The following is a 14,917-nucleotide window of genomic DNA, read 5'->3' on the forward strand; positions in this document are numbered from 1 at the left end:
CATTCATTCTCGATGTGCGATGAAAGAATGTTTGTGCTGTAATTGTACCATGCGATGCTGAAAGCTACATTTTCAAGTCCATTTCTAAGTGTGCGGCGTCACTTGTCGCCGACTTTACGAAAATCCTGCTCACGGATTAAAAAAACAACGATTCGAAACTACTCAGAAAAGGCTGCTTCAGAAATGGTTACCATACGAACTTTTCAGGTCATTATTTCGTTAGGGTCTTTTTTTTTCGCGTTTGTTATTTTTTTAACGTACGAAAACTGGATGGCGTTTTTGTTTCCAGCAGTAGGGCGCCGCTTAAGCGTTGCGATGAACGACGTCGTTTCTGCCAGCCCACAGGATTAATGGCGGCATTGTGTCTCCTCTGCGGACATTACACGTGCCTTGGAGGAGCTACTTTTTAAGACGCTCTTGGGTAAGTTTCTTTCTCTTGTACGCTTCACGGCCAAGGCTCCGGCAAAAGCCTCGCGGACTGTGCGGATTACGGTTGGCTGCCTCCAGCGCTGCTCTCAGAATTCATGCGGTTCTTAGGGGGAAAACGTGAGTTGTTCGGTGAAGCTCGTATTCCCGTATACCCGCTCGTCCACGTGTGCACAGTCGTTGCAGTTACAAGGCCATGTGTTGCTCAGCTCGATATCATGAGATCGATCGCAGCGGCACAGTGAGGCTGCATCATTTTGATGGCGAATCGAAAACGCAAGTCAGTTTGGTTTTGGTTCGGGATCGCATTATATCGCATGCCGGACATTCCAGTGTACGTGCATCGCTAGGCTCGTACGCAGTGTTACTTCTTAAACGAAATCTAATTCACTGTGCGAATGGTTTCGGATTAGGATAGGTCAAACCCGCCGTGCAAGACTGCAGACTGTTGGATTAAGAACTTCGCTAGTACCGTGGGAAAAGATTGACATTTACACTTGCTCACATCACTGCATGCACAGCGAAGCTGTTAAAATGCCGACGAAAATGGTAGTGCAAAGTTATTGACCAGTGCGGTCTGAGTTGCAATTTGGCAGTACTTTATTTATGATTGTGTTGATCGGGGCGCAGTTCCAACGTATGCAAGAGACAAGACTATTGTTTATCATTCATAATTTAGAATAGTTCTGAATTAATTAGCCAATAAAATTTGGAAGGACTCCAGTTTTAATCTAGCAGACAAGAGGGGAAGGGGAAGGCGGGGTCTGCCCGTTCCACGGCTGCTTAGTGATGCTGCGGGAATGGCTAAGGTGAGGCGGCCTCGTGTTATTTGTATTCTGTTAGTTAGTCACGGTGTATACCTGCCGGCATAGATAAAACTTTCCACGGATTTGTAATCGTTTGAGACGACCAACGTCACGCAATTCGTCCCGGTGTAGTTTCGATAGAACACAAGTAACAGCCGTTTTCTGTAGCCATACTTCTCCGGTAGATGCCAGTGAACTGATTGCAGGCGTGATTATCGAATTGTCTAAAGCTCAACTTCGAACTAACTAATTTTGAAAAGAAAATGAAACTTCGTGTGATGACCGATTTGCCTTAGCGCCCAATTGCAATATGGTTTTTCCCAAGATATCTACATTATATTGAGAGCTACAGAGCATTCACGAGAAAGTTAGCTTTGCCGCAAGGCGTTTTCTGTACGTGGGTACCGGACACAGTCGGGCCATTGGTCGTAGCGGTATTAACCTATGCTGTAAATTATAGCGCTATTACGTCGACCATTGGGCATCCCTAATTAATTTTAGAAGCCGCCGGCGCGCTGTCACGCCAGCCAACATTCACCTCTGCTGTAAATTATAGCGCTATTACGTCGGCCATTGGGCATCCCTAATTAATTTTACAAGCCGCCGTCGCGCTGTCACGCCAGCCAACAGGCACGCCGACGAACGGGTGCGCTGTTAAACGGGCACGCTCCTGAAGTCAATGTCCCGTCGTAAAAATAAAAAAAGAAGAAAAAAAACCTTCCAGTCTAAGATGAGGCCGAACTTCTTAATCCGGAGCTTTCTTCATGTAAACCACATTTTGGATGAAGATAGTTTGATGGAGGGTGCGCATTTCACCGGTGTGCCTGCGTTCCAGTGTCCTCAGTTGCTGGTATGCCGGCATGCCAGGGGCTTGTAATGGTTATTCCAAGTGCTCGCAACGCTCAACGTAGGCTCGAAATGACTCGCCATCGAAGACTGCGGGGCACAGCAGCGGCCTCCCTCGGCGAGGCACGCCGAGGCAAATCCCCGGATCCGTAGGTAAGGCGCAACGGTCACAATAAAACGCAATGGTAAACTCAGCGGGTCCCCTCAGAGTATCGTGGACGTTCGAAGAGGATGTCGACAGCAACGCAACAGCTGTTACCGTGCTTGAATTACTACAACAGGTCGCTGTAATTCCGTAACTAGTTATCTTTGCTCCCGCTTTCAGACAAGGCAGTAATTGAAGTGGATGAGCATATTTCCTTCACACGAAGATTGCACACGTGATAGACCGCTCTGGCAATACTTTATAATTCCCCCAGGAGGCATCTTCTTATCAATAATCAATCGTTCCCATTGCGCATCACTATCGGACATTTCCAGAATAGCCGTTTTGGAAGCATCAATAGAACAACAACAACAAAAAAAAGACAGAATATAGTGCCAACGTTTCGCAAAAAAGCTGTTCACATTCAAGGACATAGGCATCCATAGGCATTTTTCGAAATGGCAGTACACTGACCCTAATTTCTACCTTTTAAAGCGAAGCTTTTTACCTCTCACCCCAAGGGTTCTGTCGCTACCGTACGCGTGAACAGAAAACTCCCGCAAGCGAATAAAACTTACTGGCACCGCCAGGAATAGAACTGGAAAGGAATAGAGAAACGGAACGACAGCCCGTTGTCTAGCCAGTTGAACAGACAGTGTACTCACAGAACACAGCTGCGAGTTCATGCTCTGCGTTTTCGCTGAATGCCACGCGATAGCGTCACGCGACCTCTCGGGCCGCTCTGCGCTCCACCTACGGCACGTGTAGCGGCCGCCTTGCGCACGCGCTAGTAGTTAGTAAAAATTAAAGAAAGCTCAGACCAACGCAAGCCATGTCACTTCTCCTCCGCTTCTGCCGCCGACCTCGTCACCTCCGTCGGCTGCGGCAGAGACGGAGGAGAAGTGAGATCGTCTAACACTGTGTTTGAGCTTTCTTTAGTTTTATAAAAAAAAGTTTCCACTTACGTGCTTCACTAATACAACTCAACCAACCACCCTTCATGAATCATGCATTGATTTATTTTAACAAAAAATATCTCTGTGAAGTAGTAAAGGGTGCGGTTAAGTACACTTGTGTTTGGTTGCACTATTTGTTGAGCCACGTGTGTAAATTCAAGTTACGTGGCATGAGTAATCGTGGGTGTCGTTTACAGCTTCGCTTTCCAGCAGCCTTTACAGAGTGGACTGGCACGCATTTTTTTAAAGCACTGCTTGCACTTAACGTCTTTGCCGTCTTTTCTAGCGTAACGGAGCATGGTGTGTTCGGAGAGCCCCGCAATATTTTTCTGGTTTCTTGGTGTCAGTTCAGCTGAGTGGTCGGCGCGACTGATACAATGTTGAAAATTATAATGGCAGATTGGTAAAGCCAAAAATCGAAGCAACTAAGTAGGGATTCGGCTCATTTCGTTTATGATACTTGAGAAGAACGCCGCAGGACGAAGGAACGAAAGAATAGAAAACATGAATTTAGAAAGGACAAAAAAAAAGAGGACATGTGTTTGACTAAGGATGGCTTGGTGGGCTAGTTGGTGATACATACTAAAAGGGTTACCATCGCACGCAGACGAGGACACAAACGCAAGAAACGAGGACACAAACGCTTTGTCCTGTCGTTTCTTGCATTTGTGTCCTCGTGTGCGCGTGCTGGTGTGCTTTCTATTCCGTCCTTTTTAGTGTGCTTTTCTTTTAGTGTGCTTTCCATTCGGTCCTTTTTGTCTGTGCTGCCCCCTTCAGATATAAGTCAAAAAGCTCTTGTACATTGCAAATAGGCCCAAGTTTGGAAAGGCGCTTGAATAGAATTTTAAGTACACATTGAAATAAAACATGTGCATAAAACTGGGCTCGATCGAATCGAGGTCGACTGCAGACACCCCCCCCCCCTCCCCCCAAAAAATAATATAAAAAGACGAAAATTATTTTAATGCCATAAAAAATAAGCTGGCAGCTTGCTGAATCTGAAATTTATTGATTATCTTGTCATTGGTGATTATCGAATTAATGAAGCGCTAGAAATATACGCATCGATCACTTTGAGCCAGCACAAAAAGAAATAGAACCTTAATTGGGTGGACTGTTTACAAAAAAGTTTTAATGTAACACATTAACCTGATTATAGGGATGGAAACCGACGTCCGCGTGTGTTTGTTTCGGTAATTTTGGCTGAACGCATACCGATTTCTTGCGATTTCTTTACGCGCCAATTCATTGGCCTATAGCGCTTCAAAATTATCTTGCTAATGTGCACGAAAGAAAAGCCAGTGATGAAAAAGAAATATTGTGCGTTTCCTTTCAGTTTTACTCTTTGAATTTTTAGCTCTTTTTTTTTCTTTTTAACACTATCTCCCACTGTACTGACATGACTGATTTCCGAAATCCAGCTTCTTCTACCCCCGCAATTTGCGCATCGAAGCTTCATTTTAATGCCGGGTAAATTTAACAGAGTGCACGCGCGAATGCACAAAATGTTTTAACGTGAGATTCACAAACCGTTAAAGGTATTGGAAACTCAATAATTATGTCGGTAGTACTTGCAAACATTTTCCCGTGAAACTATGCATTTTGTGGGGTAATAAAAAAAAGGACCCAGACGACCAAGAGCACGATCTCCTATAGCTGGAACACCATGCGCCTGGGAAGGCCTTTCTGAGCTTCTGCCTGAGCATGTGCAGCAATGCGGGAACGAAACACCGATATAAAGACATGAAACTGAGCGCACAAATTTAACCTTTAATTTCCGTAACCACAACAATAATGTGCCTAATTTATAACAATCAAGCGAAGTTTGTAAGCTTTGCAATGTATTGCAATAAGGCGCCTCTGCTTTGCCTTTGCGGTAATTCTGGCACAGACATATCCGTAATAGGCTCCGTACGCCGACCTACCAGCTTTTCCGCAGTTTCCATGTAGAGTGGAAAAGTTAACACCGAAGTCAAGTAAGTACGTTATGCGTTCCGCAGGACTCTTTAATATTTTCCGAATACAGAACTGAGCTGTTTAGCGCCAACTGAAAGCATATTTTCCCCAGTTACACGAATGATAAATAAGCGTAGGTAACACTCAGTTAATATAAGGACTACGGGAAATAGTGGCTTGCCTTAATACTGACAAATGTAATTTGGACGCGATACTTTTAACAGCGAATCTGTTGAGCAAATCGTTAGAGGTATGTGTCCGCAGTTAAAAATACCAAGGAAATGCCGAGCGCCTGTGAGCGCATGCCTCGCGGCGATCGCCAGGCAGTTTTAAAAAAATACGAGTAAATGCCGAGCGCATGGGTTGACGTGCCTTGCGGCGGCCGTCCAGCGTCCCTGGCGCACGTGTGTCAAGCCAAGTATACCCACTTAGGGGGATTAGCCAAGATTGAGCAGAAAAAAGAAACTCCAGCGTTCGCCGTAATCGTGGCACCACTTGCTCGGAACGAGAAAGACACGTCATAATAGGCCCCTCCAAGGTGATATCCAATGATTATCACTTCAAAGAATTGGAGCAAGCTCACACTTATAACAACAATGATGGAGTAATGGTCGTTGCGGAAGCAAAGAAGAAGCAAATCGGCTGCAATCGTGGACTTCGTGATGATTGTAAAGGTTGAGTACAGCTTTGCTACCTTCAAGTCTTATGCTTTAGTGTGAGCTTCCTTCATTATTTTTCTCTGACACCCTGGATTCTCTTTCGTGTTTTTAGCGCACTGGTGAAAAAAGGGGGCTCTTTTTATATTAGGTAACTTCTTAATGGAACAGTATTAGTTAACTTTCTGTAGGCCGCAAATCCGACGTCCCTAGCACGCAGACGGCACACCAAATGGCCGTCGGCTCAAAGAATAAAATCATGGTAATTCAGAGAAATAGAAAGTGGGTAAATAGGTCTAAAGTGGGATTTGAACCAGGGACCTCCGGAATGCGCGACTAGCCTGAATCTAACAGCTTGGTGACTCTCGATGACTAAAGATGGACATGTGAAGGCGTCGTGGCCTCTGGCTTAGAATCGCGAGTGCTTCTTAGTCGCCGCAAAGTGGAAGGACGTGAGATAAGCTGCACACACCAGAAGTGATAAAAAACTATAAAAAAGATCTCTGGAACATTAGTGCTTTCCGAGTCTTGATCCTGCTGCGCAGCCAACTGCATAATACTTAGAAATATCGAAACTAGCAGTGAACGACGCGCACACTACAACAAACAAAATCACGCCCTTGTAGAGGAATATGACATGCTTGTCAACTGGAGCATTTTTTTAACACGAAAGTGTATTATCCCGGGAAATTACGGAGATTTTACTGACGTCATATCCGTCACGGATGTGACGCCAGTACAACAAATCAAGTGGACTGTAAAGGGTGCACCACTGCACAAAGGGTCTTCTTTCAGGGAAGCAGCCTTTCGTATTAAAGAGTACGCTATAATTAGGGTTCGTTTTCGGGTTTCATATTTTAACACGAAATTGTTTTATGCGGGGATGCACCAAAACTTCACTGACGTCATTTCCGTCACGGAAATGACGCCAGTACACCTTTGTCGAAGCGACCCTCTTGCAACAGCCGCCGACCCGCGAATCATGCTCAGCTGTAGGTTTCACTTCACATTTAACTTTCGTGTTTCACCGATCCCTATGACAGAGGAATCAACCAAAGTGTTTTTTTTTTTCCTTTTCAATACAGCGCCGTTGCACGAAGACAGATACGACTCTGGCTGTTAAAAGACTGTTTTCCCCCGACAAGAGTGGTATCAAAATAGCAAGCTTCCAACAAATATTGTGGATGTTACAGAAGGCATTATAGCAGTGGCGCCTCCGAAGCCACTTTCCGTCGACGTCTCTAAGACGTCACAGAATCTTGTTTGTGCGATCGGCGGCCAGCGATCTGAGCCACCGCCAAGAAGCATGACCGGGCGATTGCAGCGGGGCCTCTTGTTCCCTTTGACCAAACCACTTGAACGCAAACGTTCAGTTAACAGACGATAACTATTTTGAGGGCTGGCTAATATGACGTCATTCCCGCCCGTATTACGTCACTGTAGCGCGAAATGACCAAAGTTTTTCAATGTTCGTCGCGTTTTTTTTTTTTTCATTAAAAGTCTTTCGTGCTTGGAATGGAGCGGAGTGAGTAACCAAGGGCTAATTATTTTAAATTCAACGTTGTTGTAGTTTGTTTTGGCTCGTCAACGGCACATCTACAGCCACAAATGCTAAGTGCGGAACGATACGATGCGCGCGTTCGCGATAATTCCAAGGGTTCCTAGTGTAGCCTGCGAACAAAACTAGGACCAGGGACCAGCTACGCAGGCGGCATCGGTAGGGCTGGAGATTCTAAATAAGTCAGACAAAAAAAACAGATAAGAATCGCCGAAATGAATCGCTTCAGCTTTTGCTAAACGAGGCGTCTACCGCTTTTCGACAAGCTCACTCAAGTTTTAGGGGACTCGTTTTACTCCGCTTTCTTTTTTCTTTTTCGAGCTCCAGTACAGATGAGATCACAGTACAGCGTGTCCTTTTCAAAATGGCCGAGATGCGTTGCGTCAAATTACATTACGCGAAAAAAGTAACGAATATTCGCCGTGGCGGGCCTGTCCGACATTGCGCAAGCTGACGACTAATGGCAACCGTTTTGTAGCCTTGGCCACTTGCCAGACTCAAACTTTTCTCGATTCGGTCAGGGTTAAGAGCTTTGCATTACCCTTGGCTATAGAGGTCGCAAGCACATAAAGCGGAGTAGTGTGATGAAAGCGTAACAAGTTTACTGCTGGATCCGGATATGGGGCATGGGCTAGCTCTTGCTTGCCTTGATAGAAAAGATGAATTTACTGGTATTCAGGAAGGGTCTTAGAATCAATAATGAGCTGAAGCAATTATGCTTCAGCTCTAAACTGACAACAGCTATCTTCCCGATTGCGGGAAAAAGTGTTTTATCGTCGAAATGTATTACCGCGCGCAATACTCAACGGAGTTACAGTTTCTGACGTCATATTTGTTTTTGTCAGTTTATAGTGAATGTAATACGACCATACCTTTCTTGAAGCATCTGAAAAGGCCGCGGAATATTTTGCCAGCCATAAAAAAAAAACTGTTTTGGTCCACGAATAAATCTCGTTACTTTATTTTAGCATCGAGTTTGCATGCAATGAGAGCTATCCGATATATACTGAGGAGTCCACGCTTGTGGAGGTGCAGTCTTCACAAATGAGCCTTCATGTCTTTAACGTGGTAGCATTAGAGGGTCAATTGAGCGAAAAAGTCACCGTCCGGCGTCTGTCGCTGAGAAACGGCTCCTAAACCGACGTGACTCAATTACCGACAGAGAAAAGGAGAACAAAAGCGAAGCCATTAACTTGAAAATAAAATTACATTAAAAAAGAATCTACCCAACTCACTCACTCACTCACTCACTCACTCACTCACTCACTCACTCAGAAAAGAGACGCCGTCGGGTCAGAATGTAAGTAGAATACAAACTTGGGCTAGTTGGTACATTACGAAAAAGAAAACTGCGCGTAAAACGAGGGCACAAGAGAAGACGACTAGACAAACAGGGCGCAGTAAAACTAGTAGTACTAGTCGTTTTCTCATGTTTCCTCGTTTTATGCGCAGTTTTCTTTTTCGTAATGTACCAACTAGCCCAAGTTCATATTCTGCTTAAATTAATTCCTTCTAGTGCGCCATGTGTGTCTAGTCGTCTTCTCTGGTGTCCTCGTTTTATGATCGGTTTTCTCTTTCGGTTCAGAAATCCCGCTGCGGCACAGGGGCTGCGGGCCTGTTGCACACATCCCGATCGAATCTCAGGCCAAGGAACCCTCCCCACGGAGTCTGCCTCAGTGGGCGTCTCTGTTTTGTCTTCGTTTTCTCCTAAAAGAAGAGCTCGTGTATTCGAGTGAGGGCACTCTCGGACTCAGCCGGATGCTCTACTGCATGAAGAACGCCGACTTTTACTCCGCAGAGTCTCGACAGCTCTGCTCCTTCCGGCGCGCGATGCCATTGGCCTCTGCCGCTGTAAAGAAAGGGAACCCGGTCGACCCCGCGGCGTATCCTACTCATCTCCATTTCTCCCCACCTCACAGACGTCACTCCCGCACGAAGAATTGCTCTTTCCTCTTCTATCTTGCGTTGTCTCCCTCTTAAGCAACAAAGCAAGGTCTGGGCCATGCATCTGCCTACAAGACACAGCGTTCAGATTAATTGTATATCAACTAGAACATTATGATTCCCAACTTCCGTCACAGGGGCTGTTATTGTTCATTCTTCTAACAAGTTTCATATATAAATGACACAGGACATGCCACTTTACTAGCGTTTCCAGTTCAGCTCTTGAAACAGCGCAAAATATATAATGCGCAAATAGAGCTCAAGTACGCGTCACATTGCGTTTATAACCTTCGTCTTTTGAGTTGAGCTGAAACTTGAAACGCGCTGACCGCGTGGCTGCATTTTTGCGAGGATGTGAGAGTTTCCCATGCACAGCTGAGGGTGCGTTGCCGTGGAGCGAGGCGAACTTTATTTCCAACTGCGGTAGGCGCAAAACTTCGAAAACAGCCCCAGTCAACGTAAATTAGCGCGCGAGAAGAGTGCTTATTGGCGAAGTACTCACACGTCGAAGGAAACCGAACTCACGATGATCCCGAACTATTTGCTCTCAATTATTGGCCCCATAATCAATTCCACCCCGAAAAGAGTACAGCGTGCTTGGAAGATGATGCCCGAGGATGAGGAGGGCGAGGCGCAGACATCATCCCTTTCTTGATTCGCGTGGGAGTCGCACTGCTGCTGCGGATTCGGGACGAACGGGGAAGCGTGATGGGACGGGACGGGCGGATCGGGAAGTGGAAAGCGCGGCTCGGACATCGAGTGGCGCAGCGGGTCGGGAAGGAGGGCTCGCGTGACGTCAGCGGGTCACGTGACAGGCGCGCGGGCGGGCCGTCCCGCGCAGATAAAAGGCTCGCCACGGCGCCAAGTTTTCGCAAGTCGATCCTCGCACGGGACACTCAACTCCACGACAATGGGTGAGTCCAGTTCTGCACGGGGCAAGTTTCTTTGGGGGCGCGCCCCAACTTGTAGCTTGTAGGGCTTAATCGACTGCTCATGTCAATCGTGACAGGAGAGTGATAATCCAGGTGGCATGTTCGTACGAACCGGTTACACCTTAAATGTAAGCGATTACCTGCTGGCTGATACAGAACAAATACAGCATTTCCGGCTCGCAGCAGTTCAAATCAAAATCCTCAAATCATTTTTTTTATTTCCAGTATATAAATGACACAGACAAAAAAGCCACTAAGGCTTTACAAGGACTGCGCCCCTTTGACAATAGCATACAGCCAATATATTCGGACATTGGTCATATGATGGACAAAAAAAAAAAACGCGAGCTTCCGTTCGAACACTTCGTGTATCAGTGAAGACACCAATTGCCAGTAAAAACAGCCACACCATCAATTTCTGATAACAAGCTTGGGAGTTTGATTGTACGCATCAGGAGTCCTATTTCAACTTGGACCATCAGACCTGATGTGGTGAATATTCAATAACCGAGTTTAAAACGGCCTGTCAATTCTTTATATGTGTCCTCATGTTCTGCATCTCACGAAAATGAGAAAATTCTTGGGAGACAAACAGGTAGACAAGATAGAGTTTTGTGCAAGTGCACCAAATCCCATCGTTTATTTCAACAGCAACGTATCTAACAATTGCGCATGACAAGTTAATGCACGTCACCCTCGGCGGTCGCCTGAAGTATCGACCCAAAAATGCGATAGTAAACTCATGTTCACCAGGAAGATCACATAGCAATGCCGGAAACGAATGAAAATAATTCGCATATTGTAGTGAGGCCTTGTAGATAATGTTTCACTAATATGTGCCAAGGATACGACACACATAGACATAAAGCGGCAGCACACTTATGGATGCAAATTTACAAGATGTGCGCTCACGTTTTCCTTCTGGCCGAATGTTCCCAGGTCACAGTTCAGAGCGGCATCATGGAGCGTACTTAAGGCATTAAGTAATTTAGTTATAATATGTCTCATCAACAAAATCCGGTCTTCTTAGCTCCAGAAGTTAAAAACGGACTCGTAGGAAACCAGGTATTTTTGACAAGGAAAACATGGGTGTGACACAGCCCCCAATCACCGTTATTTCAGCGGTATTTTCATAAAGGAGGTGGGTATGCTCAAGCATGTTCAAGGTGATTCTACATGTAGGCCTCTCATAAGACTCCACACGAAATTATTGCTTCACCCATAGGCCAACGACGATCCAACAAAGAAAAACGGTTGTTAGCCCGAGAGGTTTAATTTCACCGGCTTAAGGGCAGCGTTGTTAAAAGAATCTTCGTCATGAGGTTCGTGCTAAATCCTGGTAAAGTCTCTTTGCTAACCGCAAGCTAAGTGTCAGCATTCTACTAATTAGAATTAAAACACGTCAACTAGCTCCACTGATGTAGATTCCTGCTTCGAAGCGTGACATACCAGGAGGTTTTCAAAAAATAATGAGCAGATTCACCGAGCGTAAGCATGACGGGCAGCCACATGACCACAGAATTCCAATAATGAACGCATTTCGAACCTGTACACAAGTTCCTTTCCGAGATAATAGTTTACCACATCAGCGACACCTTACATTTCGAACAACTCAAAGAATAGGCTTGTTTTAGGAAAGGCTACACAACGAATGATAACATTCATTTCACCAACCTGATATCGAGAGTCAGTTTTTTTCGTGTTTCAAGTTTTTTTTTTCCTTCGAATATTTCGTCTTCTGTTGCGCAGTTGTCCCCGTAAGCGCAGACCAACTTTTCCCAGATTGCCGCACTATAATAAACCACTTTACATGGCATTTATAGATACACGAATAGCGTTTGATTCTGTAGGAACCACCGCAGCATGAAGAATTCAGCGGACAGAGTAGATACGCGCATAGGGCTCTCCAAGGAGACATAAGGAAGTTGTGGGAATCATCAGAAAAGCGGGGAGTTCCCCATAGGAAAGGCTTCAGACAAAGGATACCATCTTATCTAAATCATTCACAGTCTGTACAGAAAACATGGCTGGAAGAAGCCAGGCATGCAATTCAAGGGAGAATATTCAAGCATCTTGAGATATGCAGATAGCGTCGTTTTGTGCGGCGAATATGGAGAATACCGGCAAATAATGCTCCAGAAACTCTACAAAGAAAAGTAAGTCGTTGGCTTAAAGAATAAAAAGCAATCGTAAACAGACATAAGGAGAGCCCTGACTTCATCCTAAATATTGAGATGTTAGAGAAGGTGGGGGAGTATTGGGAAAAGTTTCCAGGGCGGAACCAAACAAACGGAAAATGTCGCAGGATTGAATTCGGCAAGCATTATCAAGTGTCGAAAGTAGGCTAGCTCGGTCCCTAAAAAGAAAATTACACAGCCAATGCCCACTGTCCGTGATGTCTTGTTGAGAAGAGGTCTGAAACAACACTTAAACTTGGGTCAGCCAAAGGAGCCATGAACCGGAGGATGATAGAAGTAATGCTTAGGGACAACAAGCTAACTTCTTGGTTTAGGGGGCAAGCTCGGCTTGATGACATCGTCACTCGAATTAAGAGAACAAAGTGGTGAGTTTGACTGGCAATGAAATGCGAAAGACGGGCAACAGGCGGAATATTCATGTAGCAGAAAGATTGATTGATTGTGGGGTTTAACGCGCTGACGCAACACAGGCGATGAGCCGTGCCGTAGTGGAGGGCTCCGGATTAATTTGGACCACCTGGGGATGTTTAACGTGCGCCGAAATCTCGTACACACGGGTGTTTTTGCTTTTCGCCTCCATCAGAAAAGCGGCCGGGAATCGAACCCGCGACCTCGTGCTCAGCAGCGCAACGCCTTTGCCACTGAGTCACCGCGGCGGGTGATGTAGCAGAAGGGATACCGAGAGACAAAGAATTATGGTAAGACCGAGAATTCGATTCAATGTAAGGATGAAATTCGGTGGTAAAGAATAGATTCGGGCAGCGTAAGATGGGCGTGGCCCAAAGTATATGGTAGAGCCCTTCGGCCTGCGACGGACATAATTAGGCTAATTATGGTGATCATAAAGAAGAAGCCTTTCGCCACAACAAGCACAAGAGCAGGATACAAGGAGGAACGAAAAAGACAGATAGAGACGAGCATGCTAAAAAGTTGCTCAAGCCTGTGTCCCTTGTAAAAGCCCAAGAAGGGGGGGGGGCATCAATTGTACCTTACGATGCGCGTTCTCATTGCTCTAATACTGCACAGAGAACGTTCGCGGCGCTAGCAGCCCAATGTGAGGGGTACAGTTTAAACAATGTTTAGGGCCACCCTTCAGGAGTGACCACGACCTACCTTAGTAGGTCATTAGTTCGTGATTCTGTATACCCTTCCACTGGGAAAGGAAAACGTGTGGTGGCGGCAAGAAAACAAGGTGAAGCCATGTGAACGCGACAGTAATCTATCGAATCGGCGTCTTCATCAATGCCCCAAGTTTTGGCGCTGCTTCGATTTAGCCACGATGGTGTCACTGCTAGCCATGGCGACCGCAAACACTGTCGTTAAGTCACATCAAAGAGCTGTATCTATTGCCACGTGGTATTTTGACGTCTTTGCTGACGTAAGGAGTATTTACACTAAATGCAATGCACAATATGGGTTTTTTATCCTTTTTAAACACCGTGACAGTGACCTAGAGACATACGCGCTTAATCATTAATTAAATTAAGAGCACTCGTTGCTTTCTCCCGTCTCTCCTTAACATTAGGAAAAATAAAGGCAAATAATTAAAATTTGGTTTCTCTACATCACACACACACACACACACATGCGCACGCACGCACACAAAGAAGAGAAGAAGAGAGGGACGAGTCAATAGCCGTATAGGCTGAAAGTTTAATTAGGCTAAAAGGTCATGGAGGAAGTCTCAAGACCGCCTGGTCATTAATACTGCTGAGGTTTGATAGCAAAGCAGGTGACCCGATTCGTGGCGCACATCAAAGGGAAAAAAGTGACGAAGATTGGACAAAAAATATCGATTCAGGTGCTGATGCTGACATTTCTATACTGGGACACAGAAAAGTAGATATTGTGTAATTGCCGAAAAAAAGAAGCCGGCAGCCGACTATCGTGCTGAAGTCAGCCGACTGCGGAGTACTGCATTGGAGCACGTTCGCAATAAGGCTGCGGGTGCGTCGGAAAGCAATTACTAAACCAGTTCCTGTCTCCGAATCCTGCTTCAAGCCTTAGTATTAAAAAACGCGTTTATCTGATGTGCCACAGAATACTGTGTCCGAAATTTTCTTATTCCACTACTACTAAACCCAGTTGGGCGAGAATAGGCTACAGTCGGCCTCGAGTACCCCACCGTAAATTGAGCATGCCAATATCTGGTTTAACTTTGCCCTGAGTTTTATTTATTCGGATTCAGAAACCCCTCAAATGCAAACATCACCCCCGCCATGTATTCAGAATCCTACCCTAAAAGCCCCGTCTATTTTTCTGTAGTCTGCGCTATAGCCTGTTTTCAATAGCGAGGCACGCATGCAGGCAACCATGTAAGTGCGCCGTCACTGGTTACGTCGGGCTCCGCGGGATGGTGGTACTTGTCTGTGCTAAGCACGTGATATGGGTTGGACATTCCAAGCTGTAGCCCGCCGAACGCAAAGTAATTCCTCGACTCCAATGTGAGTGCGATTAACAACAATTCTGTTGACACCACCGTTGAGAATCGGGT

General features: G+C 45.7%; 1 protein-coding gene across 4 annotated transcripts in view; it reads left to right on the forward strand.

The window, feature by feature from the left end:
• Positions 1 to 397: 397 nt before the first annotated feature.
• Positions 398 to 14,917, forward strand: part of LOC144167702 (uncharacterized) — a 60,322-nt gene continuing 45,802 nt past the window's right edge. The window contains exon 1 of one of the 4 annotated variants that reach the window (XM_077696884.1): positions 398 to 546. In XM_077696884.1, the coding sequence (XP_077553010.1) occupies positions 525 to 546 (22 nt within the window). In that variant the 5' untranslated portion in view covers positions 398 to 524. Of the gene's footprint in view, positions 547 to 10,056; positions 10,208 to 14,917 lie in introns of those variants that run through there. The other 3 variants (XM_077696886.1, XM_077696885.1, XM_077696887.1) reach the window with 3 other exon arrangements.

This window comes from Haemaphysalis longicornis, unplaced genomic scaffold (assembly GCF_048455015.1).
Source record: "Haemaphysalis longicornis isolate Haplotype H1 unplaced genomic scaffold, Haemaphysalis longicornis Haplotype H1 scaffold_2, whole genome shotgun sequence".
Taxonomy (NCBI): domain Eukaryota; kingdom Metazoa; phylum Arthropoda; class Arachnida; order Ixodida; family Ixodidae; genus Haemaphysalis; species Haemaphysalis longicornis.